The sequence below is a fragment of the Manduca sexta genome, chromosome 28 (assembly GCF_014839805.1).
Source record: "Manduca sexta isolate Smith_Timp_Sample1 chromosome 28, JHU_Msex_v1.0, whole genome shotgun sequence".
NCBI classification, from domain to species: domain Eukaryota; kingdom Metazoa; phylum Arthropoda; class Insecta; order Lepidoptera; family Sphingidae; genus Manduca; species Manduca sexta.
This window is the reverse complement of record NC_051142.1, coordinates 7,051,418-7,075,929: the sequence shown is the minus strand read 5'-3', so window position 1 is coordinate 7,075,929 and position 24,512 is coordinate 7,051,418. Positions and strand designations below refer to the sequence as shown.

The following is a 24,512-nucleotide window of genomic DNA, read 5'->3' as shown; positions in this document are numbered from 1 at the left end:
GGAACAGCGTTATTATAATTGATATTAACATTATTATTTATCTTTATTTTGATAGTATTTTTTTACATTTTATATATATCTTTAAAATATAAATGCATATCAAATTATTAAATAACTGACTCACCCTCCGATGGCGAGACTGACGACCTACGACACCGGTGCTAAGGGATTCTAATTGAGGAATCTTCTTATAATTAATATAATAATTATTATATTATCAGCTTTTGATCCTAGCTTTGCCCGCGTGAAAAAGTTTTGCGGTAAAAAGTCCCGTTTAATATTTTCCCGGAATAGCAGCCTATGTTCTTCCCAAGGTCTGAAACTATCTCCATGCTCAATTTTATCGAAATCTGTTGGGTATTTTTTGAGTTTACAGTATTAAGACAGGCAGACATAGGATAGGGATGGGATAGTGCGGTAGGGAACTTTGTTTTATAATATATTTTTTTAACTTTTTAGCGGGAATAATTCCGTCATAGATTATTGTTGCGTAATTTTAAACATTTACGCAGCGCACGCAACAGAAGTACTCAAAAGGAATTTTCCCCATTTTTGCACATGTCATTGATGCTCCTCTTCTATTGGTCATAGTGTGATGTTATTGTATATCCTATAGCCTAACTTTATAAATGGGCTATCCAGCGCTAAAATAATTTTTCAATTCGGACCAGTCATTCATGAGATTAGTGCGTACAAACAAACTTTTTAGCTTTATATTTTAGTATGGATATTACATTATACTTAACCATTACGTCGGTTTCGGGTATGATTGTTAAATAGGGCAGATTGTTGCCTTATGTGTCTTGTGTGTTGATTAAACACTTCAAGGGCCTGACATACATTTGATAAACATTTCAATAAATAAACACCCACCGAAAACATTCCATATAGGTATCTATGTACTACATCTTTTGCTGGATTACATTGTACACCTTTAGTCGCCCAAGCTTTGCAACCGTAACTATACTACAACGTAATTATTATGCACTAAAATTTTAATGTTAAATTTAATTTTAATGTTTAATTACGTAAAATATTTCCATATTAGTCAGTTTGTTTTGGTACACAATGTAGATAAATGTTAAACGAAAATATTATTTTTAAAAATATATTCAAATTAAAATATATGTTGATTTGAACTGAATTCATAATACTTATAATATTTGACAAAAAAAATATTTTTATTGACAAAATCAAAATTAATTGTTTGACATTTTTACCTGTGATAGAGGTTATTTTTTTTGTGCAGACGTATGGTAGACGTTTCGTATCTTAACGGTTGCTATAATTATTCTGATTCCTCATATACATAGCCGACCACAGAACAACGACACTACGGCAATTTTTTCACTATTTATAATGAGGCTATTAACTAATCAGATACGTAGATTACTATCGGGTATTCGCCCAGTAGCGAAATCAGCACGATTTTATTGCATAGACTTGAACGATATAAATAAATGGATGCGCTCTTGTTAGCTGAAATTACGAAATTACGAAGATTCTTGAACCCGTTCTCTAGACGAGAATACAATCGATGTACAAAAGGCTGACCTCGCCAGATCTCGTTAGCAATAAACGGACAATACACCAACTGAACAACGGCCAAGTACCGACGGCTACAGTCGCTCTCAAAATTTGCCATCCACATCCGTCTACACGTCACGAGATGCCGTTAAACCTGTTTCGACTATTATAACTATTGTTAACACCTAACGGTGAACGTCTAGTTACTTTGATTTTGAAGTAGGTACTTTCTTAATGTATTTCAACATTACGCATCAAGTGACCGCTCTCCACTCACAAATAATATTCGTAAGTACTTACACAACGTACAAACACAAGTTGATAGTGGCATTCGGTCGCGTCGATGAGGAATGGCGATTATTTCAGATACTTACGTACGTAAATGTAGCAAACTTGTGTCGTATTTCCAGCGTGAATGTATGCCGTTGTCTGTAGTAGTTGTATTGAATTGCTCGGCACATCCCGCCGGTCGATTAACATCTCGTTATGAACTCAACGGTTGCCATACAACACACCGCCCACGTTCGGCAGCCGGCCGCCGACACCGCATCGCATCCGTCCTGCCGTGATTGATAAACCAATTTGACATCATTGCCGTGGGAAATGTGGCCTAGAGAGCGCATTGTGCCCCGACAAACACTCTTATAAACAGGTTACGATTTAAATCGTTTTTGCGCATGTAAACAGCTCATATTGTAAATTACTGCAATCGGATTGTTCGGATATAGTGTTCTTTAATTTTCTATTGGTATAGTCAAAGCGGAGGAAACTTTTTATAGCTCAGGGAAAGCAAGCAAGTAAATTTATCACTTGATGATAAGTTATCATGAAAATAATACGAGTACATAAGATGCCTGATGAATCACGGGGGCGCTGCTGATATTTTATGAATAGAATAGGTATTAAGGATGATAGAAGTTTTGTTGGGCATCAGATAAAAAGCTGTCACTTTGAAACGGAATAACAAAACTGCCACATCACATTTATTTGCAGTAACTTTAGTTATAACACCAATCTTATAAATCTCATACATGCTGTATATTTTAAGAGACAAATAGGCTTAAAGCTTGCCTCTATCTTTGAATTAATATACCGTCTGGAGAAACAGCCAGAAAAGAATATTCAAATGATATAATGAATCCACTTTTTTTTATTTTTAGTCCATAATCTCTATCATATTTGGCAATGGCAATAGTTTCTTGGATTTTACCATGCACAACTGACATAGTCTGCACAGCTTTGGGGACCAAAATCATATCGATTACATATATTTTTGGTACTTATATGTTTTACTGTGACACACTAAATGAAACATACTGGCAGTAATCCTGCATGATCTTTCATGCCACTCAGAGGTATCACTTTGGGCTCTTGTATTCTTTTCCACTTCCTGAATTTGTTCAGATATAATATTTTGTAATAATAGCATCTCTTAAAATTAAAATTAATTTAATAATAAAATGCAGTGAATCTACATCAATACTACTATTCTATTTACTATATTATTTATTTATAATTTGATTTAATTTTAAATATATACAAGTATTATAATATATAAATTCTCGTAAAACTCAATAAGTATTGTTCCGATTCTGCAAATTCTTTATTTTAAATTAACCATCTGTAAAGTGATATTGTTAATTAAGTAAGCACTTTTCTGACTTCCAAATGAAATCAAAATAAAAAAATAAAATGTTATTTGTATAAAAATTGTTATTCAGTAGAGAGGATTCGTCGTTCGGTCATGACGGCTTTAGCCTCGTAAGAATAAGAGAATTACGTAGCTTTAATAATACTTTATTATTTGGGGCTTATTCTTATATCTCATTTCATTTAGTTAGATTTGTTAATTATGGTTAATCTGTGAAGTGGTCAAAAAGCCCCACAAAAAGTTAATATTATATTAAGTAAATTAAATTTGACATTATAATGTAATTAATTCACTGGTAAGCGTTGTGCGTGTGCGTCGTTGTTTTTGATATGTAGTGAGCAGCTGGAGGGGTGAAGTGTACGGGTACGTGTGTGGGGGTGGCGGGGCCGCGGCGCGGGTTGAGGGGAGCGGTAAATGCGACCACGCAGGCGGTATTCCGTCGGTGGGAGGCAGTCACCGGTGATGTAAGAGCGGCTGGCTCTGGCGGTGATGTCAGCGCACCCACGCCGCGCCCCCGCCTCCCCGCATCTGACCTGCCACGGCAAAGCCTTCCGCAAGCCTGCGTTCCACGCATAATATATTTACGAAAACACTGGCTCAAAACATTACGTTTTTAAATGTAAATACCATAAAAAGCCATAAGATACTGATATATCTAAGTTTTGAACCGTTTCATATTATAATCAAATTTACTCTCGTCGTTATTCGTCAATGTAGAGTCTACAATATAAAAACACTAATATTTCTTGTTATTATGTACTTGAGTGGCGTTCTGTCGTCTCGGCCCCGATGCTAATAATTTAAAGTTTATTTATTATATTCTTTACCCTTTATAGTCGGTACTAGGTGGGCTGATACATTTAATCGATTCATATATTATAAAGTTCTTGGCCTGGAATATAATTGCATTACCTTTTAGTTATTAAAATTAAGGTCAAGTTACACAAGATAATAAATTAACTAGGTATAAAGCGGAGTTTTCAGGTGCCTTGCAAAATACGTAGTATATTAAGTTTTAATTCAAATTGTAGCACAATCTGAAATCCTTTGTGTTGGAATTTCTGTAAGCTATAGCTGTGGTTCAATCTTATAGTTTCCTCGTTTCACTATTGGATTGATGAGAAACCATTTTAAATGTAGAGCAGAATATTGTTTCTATTTTATTTAGGAGCTAGCGAAATAAAATAAAAACTATGCCAGACAAAAGTTTTCTAAACTGGTTTTATTCACCTGTGTTATTTATAAATTATCATCATTCCTAATGTAGGTGCTACTTGTGCTAAAGAGTGAAATGAAAACAAAATATGCCGAACACAATATAAGTGATACAAAAATAGGTTCCGGGAGTTTTTAACAATAATACAAAAATGGAAATATTGTATCATTTGTTAAATTGTTAAAGTGTAATTATTATTAATACAAATTTCAACACAACAAAAATGTTACGGTGACCAGGTGAAGTGTTAAAAATGGATTCGAACATACATTGAGGTGGAGGTGACACGCGGCCAATGAGATGAAGATGGAGGGCGCCGTCCTCAGCGTGACAAGCAACAATAACCGATTCAGAACGCACCTTAAAAACGCAGCTAGTGCTATTTGCGCGCGGACGCTGCCCAAGCAGAGGCGCAATGATCCGGCCGCAACGAGTAGCTCTCGCCACCATACGTACCCTAGAGCGACGCCACCCAAGCGGGCGTCCATCTCCTGCCGGATGGAACCGCTCATGTGTCCCGTGCCGCACCACGCCACGGCATACGACTCGCCCGAGCCGGTCACCTGCGCTCTCACGGACACTCACACCACCAAAAAGTCCAACAAACTCAAGCTCAAAGGGACTTTAGCCAGGTAAGAAATTTTCGTAATTTTGTACCGGTCGTGTTGTCTATAAAGCGTAATGTGTCATCGTTATTATAATATATTTTGCCGTCTTAGTTTGTTTAACGTGGGTTGTGTGCATCTAAATTTGTTTATAATGATGTTTATTATTGATTAGCAAATCCGCCAACCTTGCTCTTTTGTCGCAATTCGCAGCACAAGCACATGTTTGGTAACGAGAGACAGACGCCTCACGCCCATATAGCTTGTCGTTGGGTCAATAACATCAGCATGACATCATGTTGACTGTTTCCCCAGGTCGCGGGTTGGTGATGGCTGATTAATTAAGTATATACGCTAGTGGTTATAATTTTTTGCTTGGATATAATTTGTGTGTTTTACGACATCGTTTCATACACATCTGTATAAAATCTCGGATTAGTACTTAATATATTTTCACGCGCGTCGATTGATGCTCTTAAAATAGAGCCTCCACTTTGGGCTTCTTCTCGGTTTATTGTTTTCAACACGAAATACATATACCCAACGAGGATCCCCTTTTATAGATCTGAAGCATGAAATTTAATGAGACGACATACATTTTTGTTGTCCGCTGATGTCATTATTTATTATAATCGTACACGTATCAATTTACGACCACTAATATTTATGTATATTTTTGTAATGATTTATTAATGTTTATAAATCATTAGAACTATGGAACGTGGGTGTAAGAATAATTTCATCTTTTAAGTTAGTTATATTCTCGGTATAAGTAAACAAGGCGATTTCCTTTTTTTTAGAAAAAAAAATATCGCAGCTACACCCGCGTGGAACAGCTTTTCCGGGACATATTATGTTCCGATATATGTATTTGCCAGGATAAAAAGTAGCTTATGTTCTTCCCATGGTCTCAAATTATCTCCATACCACATTTTATCAAAATCTGTTCGGTAGTTTTTGAGTTTATTGCGTTCAGACAGGCGCCGCGGGGGATTTTGCTTTATCGTATGTAAGGTTAATTCCATTGATTTTTTAGTTGATGATACTTACTGGATTATTTTTTAATTAATTCCATTTTTAAGAATAAACTAATTAGAAAAATAAGTAAAGTTCAATGGATACAACCAATACATACATTTTAAAAATAGTATATTATTAGAATCACACAGACATTTTGTCAAACGTGAAGTCGCAGTCATTGTTAATACGACGCCTAAATATCAAATCCAACTTTATTATTATTTAATAAAAACTTTTAATGCAAAATTATGTCAATGTTAAGTATAGGTGTTCATTATAATATCTAATTTGGCGCGCATGACCTCACATTTGGTAGTCGACCAAAATAACAAGGAATCGTAAACACTAAACACCATGCGGAAATAGAGCACGACCATTTATGTACACGGATATGCTAGTTATTTAAATCTGTTTTAATTTATCATGAAAAATACAATAATTTATGGTAAGCAGTTTTTCTTAATCGCTTAACCACTCTGTGCTATTAGTCCACTGATAAAATATCAATGGACTAATTTTCCGAGCCTTCTTGTGTTAAGAAAATAAGTGGAGTTTTACAATGTGCAGACTTGTAAAAGAAAATTCCCATTATTGCTAAATAGATACATAATCAAAGTAGGAATGAAGTAAATGCACTTGCATATTTATAAACGAGTCGTGCCCCGTGCGCGAAAGGGAACGCAGAAACGAGTCTCGCGCGCTCGCTCGCACACCATGATGTCATGGTATATTTTCGTAGAGTCTTAATGGCTTAGGTCGCACGCGCTTTTCGTTCGTAGTTTTACTATCATTTACGTATCGGAAACCTTTAATCAAATTTAGTTATGTATTCGCGTTCGTGGGACGCCAACGTTTTGCTTTGAGTACCGTAATGTAGAATCTTATTGTCACCTATGTAGAGACGATTGTATTATTATCGTTTATGAAAATGGCAAAGTTGTCTTATTTTTTGACTGATGCAAATAGGTACTGTTTAATACTTTTTATAAAATGTAAATGGATTTAAACGTGTTATATAACTAATATTTTTGGTATGTATGTTATTTTACCAAAGATGAATATCGTTGTACTTTTTTCGCTAGATAAAATGTAGATATAATTTTATGCTATTTCTTTCTTATTATGTAGGCAAGTAAACTATTTCTTTGCTTGAAAATTAAGTTTAATCAATTAAATAATTTAGTTATACTCATTCTTTTGTTATAAACAAACATGCTATGAGATAACATAAGGTTAATAAACATAATGGCGTTTTTAACGAGGATAATGAATATAAAGCTGTACTCACTATAAAAACCATTTTAAACTAAAGATATATCTATGTTATATAATAAAGAGGAAGGTTTATAGCGACTAATTTCTGTAACTATGGAATCTATTCTGATAATTCTTTTAGTAATAGGAATCTACATTATTTCTGATTGCTTTAGGCAAATTTTATCCCGGAGAACTTTGTCACGCGGGCGGAGCCGCGTGCAAAAGCTAGTACTTTACATTTTTATGTTATATATTTATTTTCCCTTTTTGTACTTGTAATACTTGGGTTAGGGCCGACTTATACAAACACACCAGACATTTGGATCAGCGATTTAGGCGCTCGAAACCCTTGAAGTAAGTTATATTATGATTAAACGGGTCTATAGATATATCGGTACTTTTAATGGAGATCGAAACTACTTACTGGTTCTAATATACTATGGTAAATTAGATACAAATTATTATGATAATTTGTAATCGGAAATCTATACAAATGTTGAGTACACAATGTACATATATTATAGTTTCCGTTAAACACAGTATAATCCGACTTATGGATAGGTTTTGTATTCTCAATTATAAACTAAATTCTTCAAGTGATTTATATTATAAAGCGTATATGGCACTTATACATACTATATTATTTATGTTATACTTAAGCAAATAATAATAAAAAAATATTTAGTGTACTCCATTCTCTTGATGCTTAGCGAGCCATGAAATTTTCCTGATCTTAACCTTAAGGGTTCAGACAATTGACATAAATAATCATGGTGCAGGTTAGAAGTTTATTAATATGACTCTAGCAAGTAGCTGTTGCGCAGATCAATAAATGTAGACAAAGCAAAAGTGTAAATATGTCCTAAAACTGCACATTGGCTATCCACAGTCCCTACTTAAAGTATCTGAAAATATTATTACGTGGTTTAAATTTATACAAATTATAAGTTTTATAAAAATGAATATGATAAAGTAATTTCTTCAAATTTAAGTGAATTTAGTTCTAGAAATGCCAGGTAAAAACCACCACAGTAATATCGCATTGGATAGTAAATATAACGGTCTTGGCCCAGTTGAAGAACGAAAGTGATTTAGCTATATTTTGAGTAATTTCCAGAACTACGGAAGGTTTCATTGCAGCGTATAGATATATAATTAAACAGCTTTACCGCGTGAAGTAGCCTGACTAAAAGCATGGTACGTCGTCTGGAAAATAGTGTAGTTGGCGACAGCTGGGACGAGTCTCTGGAAACGAATACAAAAGAAAAATATATAAATACATACTCAACAACAACGCACAAACACAGATTAGGCATCCGGAACCACGTGTTCAATTACATAACGCTCAGGAGGAAAACAAATATTTACATTTAAAGATGATAGTGCACTATACCTGAGTCGTTGACGTCAATAGTTCTAAGTCGCTTTCTACAACATTTCGTTACCACGGAGAAAGAAGCTGTTCTACTCTACCGGACACCATGCTGATAAATTCTTGGAACTAATACATAGATCTTTTCTAAAAACATTATTACTTCTTGGCAAAAAGTAGGTGTTATTACACGAATATTATCGGTGTTAAGGATATTTCCTCACTTCGTTTTTCCCATTGCTAAGGGTCGTGATCCCCTGAACATGTAGTAGTCTTTGTATTCATAAAGTTGCGCTACTTGTTCCTATCTTTGGCATCGTGAAGCCCAACATGATCTAATAATAATATTAGTACTAATAATAATATCAGCCCTGTATTATATACTTGCTCACTGCTGAGCACGGGCCTCCTCTACTACTGAGAGGGATTAGACCTTAGTCCACCACGCTGGCCTAGTGCGGATTGGTAGACTTCACACACCTTCGAAATTCCTATAGAGAACTTCTCAATGTGCAGGTTTCCTCACGATGTTTTCCTTCACCGTTAAAGCGAACGATAAATTCACAAAGAATACACACATGATTTTAGAAAAGTCAGAGGTGTGTGCCCTTGGGATTTGAACCTGCGGACATTCGTCTTGGCAGTCCGTTCCACACCCAACTAGGCTATCGCCGCTTTTTTTTAGTTTAGTACTAAACATAGAGCAATTTGCAACTATCTTATGGGACTTTAATATCTCGATCGATTACCCTCAACTTTGGCATTAACGATTAGTTCTTCGAGATTATGTCCGTCCTTTCTGGGTGTAACTGAAATACTTTAGTACTCCTCGCAAGCACATGGTGTCATATAAGGATTATATTATAATTATATTGCATTTCTAAAAATGTTGTATTGTTTGTGACGTGCTTACAAATTAGATTGTATTCTTTTAGATACACTATAAGTACTATATTGTTAAAGTTAATCAGCAAAAACGTACGTATAAATAATAGTTTAATTGTTCCGTTTTAGTTGCTTGGTATTGCTGGTAGGCTTAATGTATTCGTCATTAACCATACCAGGATGTATACGACATTGTAGTACACAAATTGATGGGCAGTTGATTACTACAAATTGTAGACAAACATTGTTGGTGACAAGTTATGAAATGTGAATAAGAATTCTTTAGTGATGAAGTAATTAATATCGAATTGCAGGAATTTATGAATAAAAACAAATAAATTATGCAGTCACATATAATTCTGTCCATGTGAATAATTGTAACGAGTCTGGTGTATAAAGTATTAGGAATTACAAAGGACTTTTGGCCTAGAGTATTAGTCAACTTCAAATAATGAGTTGCATTTTCGTTTTTTGCAGTTATAGTCGAATGAATTGTTATAACAACTCAAACATAAACTCTATCCAAAAGGTAGTGTTTAAAAATATACGCAGTAAGATGTAAACAGTTTTACTCACACGCGAGAGGTTAACTACACTTTCGACTTTCTGGTATGATCTTCAAGTATAACATGTCTTTTCAATGCGAGTTATATACATATTATATATTTAGTTATATTGGTTAAATGAGTAGCTGCATTGAATTATATTGAGATAATAATAAATTATTATCTGTTTTTTAAATAATAATATAATTTAATGTACCTACGTTATTTTATCTATATTAAGAATGCCTCGGTGGCGTAGTTGTATTACGGTAGGACTGCGGTGCTGAGGTGTCCAATTCGATCCCGGGTCGGGCTGAGTTATATTGGGTTTTCCTACTCAGTATCAGCCAGAATACTGAAATTTGTGGATGATATGGCGATAGATTTGCCCTCTATCACATCATGGGACCGAATACACACGGCGGAATGTGGGTTTCCCAGTTACGCTTCTGCCTAACCCTTCGGGGATAAAAGTCGTGTGTGTATATTAAGGATATAATATAGGTCTTTAATTATAATACACGTAGTTTTGAAACAATTAATACGCGCATTAAAATAAAAAAAAAATAACCTTACCGCGAAGTTTTGGGAGTACATAATTAAGAATATCAGAAATTATTTAGTTAATAATACTGAATAAAACAATTTGAGATTTAATGTGGTCCCATAAAAAACCGGACATTGCGAGCTGGACTCGTGCACCAAGGTTAAGGTACAGCTTAATATATAATTTGAAATTTGCCAAACTTGATTTTTCAGTTCGATTCCTAAACACAGTTATTGCACCAACTGAAAATAATATTCTCCTCTTGTTCTATTTGAGGTATGGAACCCAAATTACAAAAATGTTTAAATTTTTTCTGTTCTGTGTAAACTGTAAACACAGGCAGTAGGCGTGTGTACTCTGTACAATAAACCCATTGTTCTGTAGCGTAAAATGAGTGATGAGATAAGGTTGGCACAGATTCAAGCGGCCAAGTTAATTATTTGCTAAAATATTTACGAAGCAACCGGAAGACATGAAGCTTCGATCGGCCAGTCATCTCGCCTTTATTGCGTGTGATTGTACCTCATATCCTCTTGTCTGATAGTATTCTGAGAATGATGACTCGAATTCTATGCAAATGTGATTTGTGTGTGACGCTCATCCTTAAAATATTAAGGCTTATTATGTTAATAAGCTCTGAAATTGATATGATATTTCCGAGGATTTTTATCGCCTATGGCAGTTCATTCGGATACTGAAGATTATAGATGCTTTATCAAAAGGAAATATACTATCGTTTATGTGTTTATTCATGATAATATTATATTTTTAAGACAAAGAAAATATTTGTATAATATGTGTATTCATAATACGCAAATAAAATTGGTTATCTTAATATTTGTTTCTGCGACAAAAAAAATTGTTATACATACTTGTAAGAATAGTGGAAAGTCTTTTAGGTTGGTATTCGATTATTCGAAAGAAGCTATTCATATATTAAGATACAACGCCAAAAATGAAAAGTACCGCTTATTGAATAAATAATGTCACCATTTGGACATTGATATTTAGTTAGGATTATTGAAAATTTTACCTTTAACAAAATTTAAATAAATATTAAAATGTGTCATTTAAAACACACGAACATAATATTTGACTACAAAGTGCCGCGCAGAGCCAGGATCCGAGTGACAGTTGCACAGTGCGCTGTCGAGACGTCCGGTTCGGACTTGGCTAAATCATTTTATTAACGGTGACTAATAAGAGATAACTTACTGCCAAGCACCGGAGTTCCGATGACGTGTGTCTTGTCTTGATAAACGACTGAGGGTATATAAAACAATTTATATTTTTTCTGTGTATTATTGCTAATTAGCCATTATGGAGGCGCCGGCTAGATTTCTTGCACTTTTGTGTATGATTAATTAGGAACTACGCACTTCGAAGTTATCTGAGATCGTGATGAGTCTCGTATTTTTTTTTTAAAGAATCCTCGAATTGTAACTATAATTCTATTAAAATAACACATCGCTGGCTTACTAGTACATTGTCCTAGTTTTGTTCTTTATTTTGCAAAAATTAGATAAAAAAATGATGTTGGTAAAAAGTAGAAAACACAATAATTCACGCTTCCCATTTTATTTCGGGACTATTAGAATAATCACTGAAACAGACTCAGAATCATGTAATACATATAATACAAATTACACATAAAATATAACATAGCACCTTGTAATAGTGAGCCAGCGACATGTTACTACACCAGAGCGTTAGAGAAGCTTACGGGAGAGCTAGAAAGTTATTGGGAAGTCCTACTCGCTAAATTAGATAATGATAGCGAACTGAGCTAATCACTTAACTTATGAGTTATCATTATATCGGCTATACTCAACGTGGGACCCGCAGAGCTTTTGCAAATGGCCCATTTGACTTAAAAAAACTCGAAAACTGAAAAATCTTTTCTCAATGCTAACCTAAAAATATATTTTGTTAGTCAATGTAACTTTTTATTTTAATTACCTCTTTAGACACTAAGTAGGTCAATGAATTTACGTTGTGTATATTTCCCAGAGTAGCATAACTAAGACGCCTTTGTGGCCCATATAAAAAAGTTTGAATACCGCTGGGTTAGATTATCTCTCATATCAATGCTGTGCTCTTATACTGAAGAATGTAAGTACGGTTTCACTTCTTACGCAATTTTTACTTCTTTTATTGTTTTACGAATCATTTTTATTTTTGTATCGGTGACGACATTGATAACGTAGATGAGAAAAACTTGTGAATATTTATTTTGTATCTTGATCATCATTTAAAAGCAAGACACTTTAAATGATAATTTGACGATTCGGGTTATTCTAGTGTTGATTATGGAAATATTTAATGAAGTGTATACATATAAATAACTTTTATTTATACGATAGCTAAACACGACAAATTATACTAGTATTGTCACCATACATTGGTATCTATCCACCTCAATCAACGTGGTGGTTCGACTGTCTATCTGGGACAATGTAATGGATACAATTAGCTCGTGTAGCTAGGAAGTCATATTATTGCTGGATTTTCGGATAGGCTTATCGTTTATACTGTATATAATATGCGTAAGGTATAAAATAATATATTGTTTATAGAAATTAATGAAAGGAAGTGACTCGATTGATAAACGCCACGTTTGCTCATGGTCAATATAAACACCATTAGAGGCTTGAACTAAGCACTGCGTGGCACTTCACTGCGCTAGGATACGAAAGACCTTTTTTTTTTTTTTTTTGTTTCGCGGAGAAAGTCCCTTATTACTACCGCCCAGCCTTCGTGGGGGGCGACTGAGCGGTTATGCTGGGGTAACCGTGCCTTACGGCCCGGCGTTGAGCCGCCCGGATTTGATGACGACCTTCGGGCGACCGCCGGGCCGAGTCCCTAACCCGAGTACAATTAACCTATGCACGGCCTACCAGCTAAAACTCCGCGGTGGCCCCCTTCGGCGCATTAGGGACGGCTGCGGGCTTCCTCTGACGGAAGTGTCTAAGTATTCGTCCGCAGCCGCCCCTGCGCGGTGCCGCCTTGCGGCCCGTCTCCTATGGGGTGGGGGTGGGGGGGCTCAGAAGCCCCCACGCACCGAAGGACGCCCTCGGCGTCTACGGCAGCATGAGGCCAACTACACACTGCCGTCCATCCCGGGGTCAACCGAAAAATGTGCAAGGATGCACAAAAATGCACTAGGGCGGACAGCCCCCTGCTGCCCGCCGACGACCCCCTTCGTGGCCCCTATTAGTCGCCTCTTACGACAGGCAGGGGATACCGTTGTGGAATTCTTCAAACGCCCCCATTCCACAGGGCGGAGGATACGAAAGACCTGCCACCTAGAATAATTGCAATATATAAACTACTTTATACCAGGGACACTTCATATTATCCAATTTCCCGTGGTTTGTCAACCTATAAATCTATAATGATTTCTTATGTTTACGCGAATGTTAGACATTGAAATTAAACTAATTTTCGGATTCTATCGCGGTGCTAGTATTTTATTTTCTCCCGACGTTTCGAAGACTTTGCAGCCTTCATGGTCACGGGGGGGACTGAGGTGTTGTTCATCCGTAAAGTCAAAGTTACAATATCTACCTACATTTTACAATTATACAACTTTTTAAATTTTTTAAATTTTAGCTGTTGGTAGTCCGATCTACGCAGAATGAGCTCACAGTGTCTTGAAGTCTGGCAGCCGGTCTTTTGGGTTCCGATTTAATTAAATGTAGAACTGGATCCCAGGCTTGTGCAAGCTTCCAACCATCTTCCCTATTGAAATTAGGATGTTTTTTATTTCAATAGCCTCGCGAATCATCCTAGGCAGGAATCGGTGTTCTTTGGCGAGGATTTGTGGCTTGTCTAGTCGCAGATAATGATTGGCGCCTCCCTCAGAGTGTTCAGCGACTGCAGACTTCGTCACACAAAAAAAGTAACTGCATTTTTAAATCACCTTAACTCCATCAACAATAAAATCCAATTTACTATGGAGTTAGAACACAATAAATCTCTTGCTTTCTTAGATGTTTTAATCATCCGTAATCCTAATCAGACCTTAAGTCATACTGTATATCGGAAACAGACCCATACTGATAAATATCTGAACGGTGAATCTCATCACCACCCAAAACAGTTAGCTACCGTGGGCAAATCTTTGTTTCAGAGAGCACAAGGAATCTGTGACGAGAAACACTTGGCCGCTGAGCTGCAACATGTCAAGCAAGTACTGCGAGACAACAAGCTCCAAATTCCACGCCGCCGTCACAGAAACCGAGTGAAACCAGCCACAGTTGAACGTGTTCCGGTTGTATTACCATATGTAAGAGGAGTCACCGACAAGATTGGCTACATCCTGAAGCGTGCTTCCATAAAAACTTATTTTAAGCCGCCTAAGAAGATTAGTCAATTTTTACCACCTGTCAAGTGTCACATACCTCTACAAGAACCGGGAGTATACAAAATAGATTGCAACTGTGGCCTCTCTTATATCGGGCAAACAAAAGAAATATAGGGACCCGCGTAAAAGAACATATAGCTGACGTGAAACACCGACGCTCGACGAAGTCTGCAGTCGCTGAACACTCTGAGGGAGGCGCCAATCATTATCTGCGACTAGACAAGCCACAAATCCTCGCCAAAGAACACCGATTCCTGCCTAGGATGATTCGCGAGGCTATTGAAATTAAAAAACATCCTAATTTCAATAGGGAAGATGGTTGGAAGCTTGCACAAGCCTGGGATCCAGTTCTACATTTAATTAAATCGGAACCCAAAAGACCGGCTGCCAGACTTCAAGACACTGTGAGCTCATTCTGCGTAGATCGGACTACCAACAGCTAAAATTTAAAAAATTTAAAAAGTTGTATAATTGTAAAATGTAGGTAGATATTGTAACTTTGACTTTACGGATGAACAACACCTCAGTCCCCCCCGTGACCATGAAGGCTGCAAAGTCTTCGAAACGTCGGGAGAAAATAAAATACTAGCACCGCGATAGAATCCGAAAATTAGTTTAATTTCAAAATCTATAAATCTATTTAAATCAATTGACAAACTATTTATATTAATAACCTCAGAGATTATAAATAATTGCCATTGTAAAGCATTTAACATGTTTACGCAACCTTTGTCCCTCTCCGCCACCCTCTCTCGCGTAATTCGTAGACGATCACATCGCATTAAAATTTTCAGACGTAGAATCAAGATAAAGAAATAAAAATGTACATATACTATCACTTGCGTTTTCTAATCAATTTGATTTATAATGTTAAGTTTATCGAATTGAGGATATTTGTAATCACGGTCAATAAAAAATGAATAGATTGAAATTTATTAGGTATTAATTAGGTACTTAGTGGAATTTGTAAATGTTTTAAGATATTTGCCATACTAACCCGATATTGTTAAAGGAAGGATATATTCGGGTCCCTAGGCAGGTACTACATGTTGGCATCCAGTATATGGTGAAACTCTTTATATTAACCACTTCTTTTCGTCAGTTTCGAATATTTTTAAGATTAGTACAATTATAATATAATGTATATATAATTAGGACCACATATACCGCATTCTACATCTATTCTCTAAACTTTTCTATTTTGGAATTATAGATGTTTATAGCATGTCTTGACTTATCATTGGTTATTTTTTTTACATAATCCTGAAATCATAATTAAATACCATTACGTATTGTTCACTCGGTTAATCAGATTTGAATATTCGGTACTGCAAAGCAACAAAAAAAAAGCAAAGGTGATGTTATTTTGTCGTAATAATGTTTCGATTACATACTACGGCAAGCCGCAACCGCATCAAAATAAACAAATAATAAGACACATTTTTAGAACACTATTGTTGAGATTTGTTGAATCGAGACTATTTTTATCAGTAACGCCTACCATATCAAAAACAAAGTAACAAAAATAACCGGCACTCGACATCACACGAGGGGAACATTTGAAATAGATGTTATCAAAGTTATCTTCTAAGAATGTCACCCCTACGATGATTAGTGTTAGTCACCTTGTAATCGTTTCATTTGAAGGGACTAAGAGGTAATGTTAGGTGACTAACGGTCAGCTGTGGATTCTAGGTACTCCAATTTATTATTCACATGGATTTATCTGGAAATATGCGCAGCAAGCATACCCGTATAAGAGCACTGAGCAGGTTAAGGAGATCACCAAATTGGATGGACGATGACATAGTCGGTTGGCGGTTTATCAATGTAACTAATGTCAATACGTAAGCCATGTCAGAAGATTAATGGATTGGAATCGCTTGAATTGCTCATCGTTTAGAGTTGTTTAAGACTGATAGACACGGTCGTGAATCAATTTATTTGTTCTTTTCATGAGGTCCGTCTTTAATACATCATACCTATTCAGCGATAACGGATCTTTTGTATTCATGCAAAAAATCGATTTTTATATTAATTTAACTAGCAAAACATTGTTTTGCGGCATCTTTTTTCTAAATATTAATTATTGTGCCGGCAGACAATATATATATTCCTACCCTAAATAATGCTTATACGTATACCTAATTATGTAAATTTGCAAAACCCAAATCTATAATATATCCGCGAAGAGAAAACGTGTACCCCACTATGAGCACATTACGCGCAGGGAGAAGTGTGTGACTTGACATCATCTAAAGTTCTTATACAAAAGTGCAGAAAATTTAATTTATGTATAATATGTGGTACAAATATATATAAGCCGTCTCTTGAATTTTGACCACCGGACGTCCACTAGTACTATTAATGAGTTAAAACAATGTTGTGTTAGGCACTTTTATATTTAATTAAGAAAAAGCGTGCAAACATATAGCTTACCTACGCAAAACTATCCACATTTAACAATTATTATAAACATTTAGCTCACGTAAGTTGTTAATTACTTACGCTTAAACACATTGAGGTTGCATGAATTGAACGTGTGACTCATTTGTTTGGGTTTTATAGGTGAAATCTAGGATTATAATACAACAGGTGATTGTTTGTTATTTCAAAACTAGAATTTCCAATGAAGTTAGAATTGATTATCAAAATAGCGTGACTTACAAGTGTTAACTATATAATTTACGACTTATAAGTTCCCAAAAACTTGAAAGTAAACGTTTTCGCAAAAATTAAGACTAAACACATTTTTTCTATTTGTCGTAACAGCTACCGAACTCCACATTTAAATTGATCCCCTTTAAAATAATATTCTCAGCCTGTTTTTTTTGTTCTTTGGCATGGAAAATGTTTTAGATAATGTTGTTGAATGAAACAGCAAATAAAGTATCGCAAGTCAGACGGTTATCGTTTGGGTCAAGATCGAAAAGCAGTCTGTCACTTGTCACTCACGTCATGCTGTGCCGTATCCAATTACAAAGCCGATCGTTACTGCCTGTTTATTTTGCAGTGTAATAACAACTTCACGTTAAGTAACTCTATAATGATCGTAGTTTGCATAAAAAGTAATGAATTTATTAATTATTCTTAGTTTTGTTCTAATATACACTGCGATTAGTTCTCCGTCCAAATGCGAATGTACACTTTGTTGGTTACAATCATTCAAGTAAGTGTTGCAAGTTTGATGATTATCAGCGGTGAATGGTGATGTAGTGAAAGTAAGCCGGCACGGTGTAATAGTTCACGTGGGAAAGGTCTTTATCTGCGGGATAACGCCAGCACGGGTAACTCGACTCCGCAATGTTTATTTAGTCTACTGTAGATACATAAGGTGTGTCGACACGTACTGCACATTCCTTTAACATGTACTGTGTAATACTTTCGTAGAAATACATATTATTATGTGAAACTTTAGAGGCCGAAATATGTACAATATCTAATTGTGAAATGAGTATTCATTTATTGAAACTAGCTTTACTACCTTTTATAGTAAACAATGGAATGGCGTAGATCAATGTGCTGTAACTGTTACTTAGTTAATATTATGACAATACAATATTTTTAGTAAAAACGTAGGCTATTTTTTAATTGGGTCACGAGATGGTAAACGATATCAATCGAGTATAAGCAGCTGCAATCCCGAGGGGAATTAATTGCAATGTAATATTAAGCTTTAAATCTAAATGTAATTATCACATACGCGCATTGCAACTGGAATTGAAATGAAGACTTAAGAACGTAGGAATATATATAGGGCGCTCTGATTAAACGGTAGGTATAATGTCATGTGTGACATTAGATTAGAAGTTAGGTAACTTGTATGTTGTGACGGTATTTAAGGAGTCCGTCTTATCGGTGTTTTTCATTTATTGAATCAGCTCTAAATATGATGCTTGCATCGTCAATAACACCGTGGTGTTTAGAATTTTCCCGTTCATTGTATGTTATTTAAAGTGATTATTAAGCTTTTGTTTCATGTAAGATCGTTGTTATTAAAAATAAACATTGGGTATATCGTTCTAATATCACACAAAATATTCGACTGATTGCGGAAACAAATTACGTCATTAGATTGTTTACATTGAACTCATTGACATATAAATAAGTATTGTTATTACATTCAGTAAGCAATATAAACACATTTAATATTATAAGTGATGTCATAATATGTGTGGTATAGTCAATTTGTAATATAAAACGTTTGTTGTTCCGTTGTTGCAGGGAGGTGACGAGTGCGTGGGAGTGTCGGGTAGGTCCGGCCGACCATCCGGCGTCCGCCGACCGAGTGCAGAGCCTCTTCAACGACATCGAGCTCTATCCAACTAAGACTCAGGGTAAGCATGTGATGCTTTATCTTTTATTTATATATAATAATATCAGCCCTGTATTATATACTGTCCCACTGTTGGGCACGGCCTCCTCTACGATTGAGAGGGATTAGGTCTTAGTCCACCACGCTGGCCTAGTGCTGATTGGTAGACTTCATACACCCTCGAAAATTCCTATAGAGAATTTCTCAGGTATGCAGGTTTCCTCGCGATGTTTTCCGTCACTGTTAAAGCAAGCGATAATTCACAAAGAATGCACAAATATTTTTTAGAAAATTAGAGGTGTGTCTTTTACTTTGAGTATGCGATAAATTTCCTAACTCACAAGAGTTATTCTGGCGGAATGGACATCTTCACTCATTGACGGGAATATTTGGTTGCCTGTCGAAATATCACGTAATTATTTAAGAAAGTACAATTTTTAACGCATGGGTAGGTAACGCATATTAGTAAATTTTAAAATAATACGATTGGTTTTATGATTTCATGTTTATTTGGTAGATATACTTATTTTAAAAAAATATTTGATTACGTACACATTGATTAGATATTATTTGATTGCATGTTGTTTGTTTACTAGTATTTATTGTGAAAGCATTATAAAACACAGCACCTCAAAAATATCATGTTATGGTATATAACGTGAAGTGACCAGTTCGTAACAACCAGGAAAATAAGAATCTAACGTGGATTTTTATGTTTGTGTTAATAACATGATATTAAAAAGTCGTTTTAACATGAATACATAAATGAGCTTTCAAGGGCACTTGATAGTATAATTGCTCTAATAAAGAACTATACTTGGAAGGTCGCTTGAATAGCGAAGCGATCGCAAGTATAACACGATACGGTCCCAATTTTGTCGCAGTTTGTATACGTTCGTCTATCTAACCACAATTCTGTAGTCTTTTCTGCATTTAAGTAGTTGTGATGCAGAGTTCATGCAGATGCTATTGGGCGTACAACAGTCTATATCCACGGCTGTGGCACAATTTCTGTTAAAGGAATATTGGACTGCTAGCGGTTTTCAATCAATAAATACATTTTTGCTTTTGCGTCGTTGCAGAATCAAGTAAGTACCTACGATACGATTGTAATGTTACTAAATTAATTTAATAGCGAGTTGGAAATGTGATAAAGACCAAAAATACCGATGCGAATATCGTGTTTAAACTATTTTATTGCTCTTCTTATAATCTATATAATACAGTACGCGCGACAGGCACCCTCTAAGATTCATGAAAACAATATGCTTCTCATACATACATACATATTACATATATAATATATATTACTAATTTTCACCGTGTTGCAAGAGTGAGTCGCTATTCGATACACGTTTCCTGTTAAAAGGTATATGATACATTACAACAATCATACTAATATTGCGTTTTAAATTATTGAATATAGGAACGAATAATCGACACTTGGAATTACCTCAAATTACGCACAATTCATACGTTTTAATGTAGTAAGCTTTCTGAAAAGCTTTGGCTCTTCAAAGCCTCAAACCGCAACGGCATTGAAAGTTTTATTCTTGATCGATATTATACAGTCCTTGTGTTTGTTGTTGCCTACTCTGTCGTAAAACCACCTATTGGTGGGCTTAGTACATTCAAGCCACCCACGGAAGCATTGTCGTACGGCTACTTTTTAGTCTTAAAATTTTTTTATTACTAAATCACGGAAACTCTTTGATTTTGTTTAGATTTTATATTTTATTCGTCGGTTATACAGAGTTTGAATATTTGCGTGTTGCATTATTAAATACCTTTTCTTGGCCGAACAAAGTATTCATTCCCATTCGACATTAAGTTTTGTGACATGTTTATAATTTTAACGGATTCGGATAAAATAAAAAAGTGATGATTTGTCTGTGATTACTTACTAAAAAGAACATAAACAAAAACGCATGTCGGTAACCGTCGCGTTTGCATTACCAAGCTTGAAGTTAGGAGAGTTTCGAGAATTTTCTGACTACGCGTCAGCCTGTAGTGATTGTAGTATATAACTTATGAGGAAATGTTAACGCCATCATAATTTTAATTGTTTGTGACTTGGAGTGTTGTGACTAACGGCGACGTACACAGTTTGAATAAAATTAAAAGAATAACAAGTTATGTAAGTATATTGTGAATTGTTAACGATTGATGAGTATTTCTTTCGTATTACAGATAGGAACCTAAATATTTTTATAAAATCAATTTAATGGTTGTTAAGATGTTAAAACGTGTGATAAAATTAACGCATCAGCCACTGAATGAATTTGGGTTATACCAAATTCTGGATTGACCTTGGTTTTATTTGAAAAGTACGCGTTTACACTTTTATTATGGGAAAGAGCGTTGACGTGGGAAAGGTCGCGAACAAAAGCTAGTCATAAAATACATAAAGCAAAAATTGTTTCAATCAGAGTTCCACGCAGTCTCGAGTAAGCGGCGATCGTATCTCAAAGTGACGAGTCTATCGCACGATTAATATGTACGAGTACGTGTCACATAAAACAATTTACGGTCCTAGTATGTTAAGCTTCGTCCCTTTTGTTTGTTTATCGTCAATAAATCTCACGTTTTCAATTAACAAACAGATCACTTAGTTAATAACCACTAGCATTAATTTAACGAAGGCATGTTGTGTAACTTGCGCAATGCTTTGCACAATACGTGCTCGTATTATCATGTGTATAGTGTGATCACACCATCAGTATTCCATATTTTAAAGTAACTATACTTTTCCATCAAGATGTAGAGTTAGTAGATATAGGGTTTATTCACTCGAGCTTGAGCGATTTCGCCAATTATTTATAGGAATTAATTTTGTTGTAAGATGTCCTAGTTGTATTTAGTTTTTTCGCCTCTATTTCTTGCTATAAGCCACATTCTGTTTTTCTCATCGCTGTGGGCTTATTATAACTTGAAACGAATGATTCTTAGGTATATCAGGGCGGTATATTACTACGTAGGAATATTCTGTATTCTCTGGTAGTAACTAGTAATTAATCATTTACAACTTACAAATAATCCTTTTTATGGGAGTTTAAATTGCGCTAGTCACAAGGTTTTTAATTTCTTCTTATTAGTGTGGAAATTCGAGCTTATAAATTTCAGTTTCTAAGGACGCCAGGCAGTAGCCTTAAGGTTTTGTTCATCGTGATTTTAAATGTAAATCAGACAGTGATACATTTATATATTTAATGTATTAATAAATCTAAATAAAAGCCAGGAAAAAATAAACTACTTCTCTAGTATTATCTTGACCTAAGCTTTGACGATTTGAAAATATTACGAAATTCTTCGAGAAAAGATACGTAGAGCCTCGCTCTTCTTTGGTATTAATTATAATAATTATAGCGCAGAACTTATAACGCCTAAAATATTTCCAGATGATAAATATTTTGTATGAAGTGTTTCGGATATCACTAGCAATATTAAATATGTAATTGTCATCAACAAAAATCAAATTATAATAATGATTATGTAAACAATAACGTTTTTACAATGTCTTTTAATTTTTGTAATTAATATGTTGTTTTTATCACAACTAATTACTTAATTATATCGTGACGTTTGGTTAAAACATTTTTGATAACATGTTTCACGTCACTCATCTACATTCATGATATTTTATAATCCCTCCGAATTGCGCGCCCGATTTCAAATCATTGAAGTAACAAAGTAAGCTGCCAATGTCCAATGTCATTGGGTCAGTTGCACCCGTACTGCGGACTACGCAGCTGATCACATGGTAGGATGAGTTCACCACGTATCAGTCATAATGTAATTAAGGATAGAATGGATAGAAAAAACAATTTGAATATTTCCACCTGTGTGTCAGTGGAGGTGATAGATCAACAAATAATAGTTTACGAAAACTTTGTAAAATGTAATTTAGTTTATTCATTTATCAGATCGTTAATAATTATGCCGTAATGGTAATCGAAGATTAACAACTGTTAATTTTTTAAAGTTTTAAAACGTACATATTTTTAATAAGAATCATACACGAACAACACAATAGAGATCGAACGCGGAAGTAACAAACAATAAGCATATTACTACTTGTCGATACATTCGTAGGTTCAATGCTGATCGTGGCAATTAGAGGTGTGATCGTATATAATTCGCATAAGATAGTAGCTGTTTAATTACCGCTACGTATCCGCGAGCTATTGTTATTGCGAGCAGGTGTGAGCGCTGCGCATGTAGAGTGATCTCACCGTTATTGCTCACTGATGACCAATTACCAGCGAATGAGTTCACAGGCCGCACTGTTTATTGCCCGTTATTTAGACCTTTATACCATTCACAAACAAACGTTGTTCCGGTCTGTACTTCATACTTGATACATTACAACGCTCACTGAGTTTATGGCGGATATTACGAAGCTTGTTCCTGGTGTCAATAAAGTAAATGAACGTTGCAGACACGTAATTTCTAAATAACATATTTAAAATAAGGATTCTCCGTTCAGATAACAGACGATCGGCGTTGACTACTAAACATATAATGGTGTTCGTATGCCGAACGCGCGTTTCGACTTAAAGAATGTAGGCAACTGGTGCTCAAAGCGTTCAACGCCTCTATGGCCGGCTTCTAAGAATTCTTACTCTCGTTATGATCGATACGTTAGTCATTATAATTACATTCGGCCTTCTCTAACCATTTCCTGGTGACGTTCCTGACATACATAAACATGGAAATTATCGAACTAAGTATGAATAGTCATTTCGTTTCCCTTTTTATGTAGCTAATATGGTTGGATTGGCTTTCCCCGAGTGTACACACCACTTTTCTTTTGTTTTATTTATGACTATTATAAATTCGAATACATGCTTACTTATCTATATATATAAAAATGAATTGCTGTTCGTTAGTCTCGCTAAAACTCGAGAACGGCTGAACGGATTTATCTTATCTTGGTCTTGAATTATTCGTGGAGGTCTAGGGAAGGTTTAAAAGGTGAGAAAAATTCGAATAATTGTCGGGAAAATCCTCAAAACAGCATTTTTCTATTTCCCATACAAACGTTTTCTAACTAATACGTAGAGTCAATTTGAGCTTTATTGCTATTGTATAAAGTTCACTGTTGTCTAAGCAATGTAGGTGTGTTCCTAACATCAAAGCAGTGTGCGTTGGAGCACAGAATATAATAATGTAATGTCGCGTTCTGAAACTCAACAAAAGTGATATC

At 35.2% G+C, this 24,512-nt stretch overlaps 1 protein-coding gene across 9 annotated transcripts in view; it reads left to right on the top strand.

Moving 5' to 3' along the window:
* LOC115445777 overlaps window positions 1-24,512 on the top strand; it is a 56,889-nt gene that overhangs the window by 14,289 nt on the left and 18,088 nt on the right. For 4 of the 9 annotated variants that reach the window (XM_037444327.1, XM_037444324.1, XM_037444326.1 and 1 more), the window contains exons 2-3: window positions 4,446-5,026; window positions 19,216-19,328. In XM_037444327.1, the coding sequence (XP_037300224.1) occupies window positions 4,695-5,026; window positions 19,216-19,328 (445 nt within the window). In that variant the 5' untranslated portion in view covers window positions 4,446-4,694. Of the gene's footprint in view, window positions 1-4,445; window positions 5,027-17,979; window positions 18,161-19,215; window positions 19,329-24,512 lie in introns of those variants that run through there. The other 5 variants (XM_037444328.1, XM_037444325.1, XM_037444331.1 and 2 more) reach the window with 3 other exon arrangements.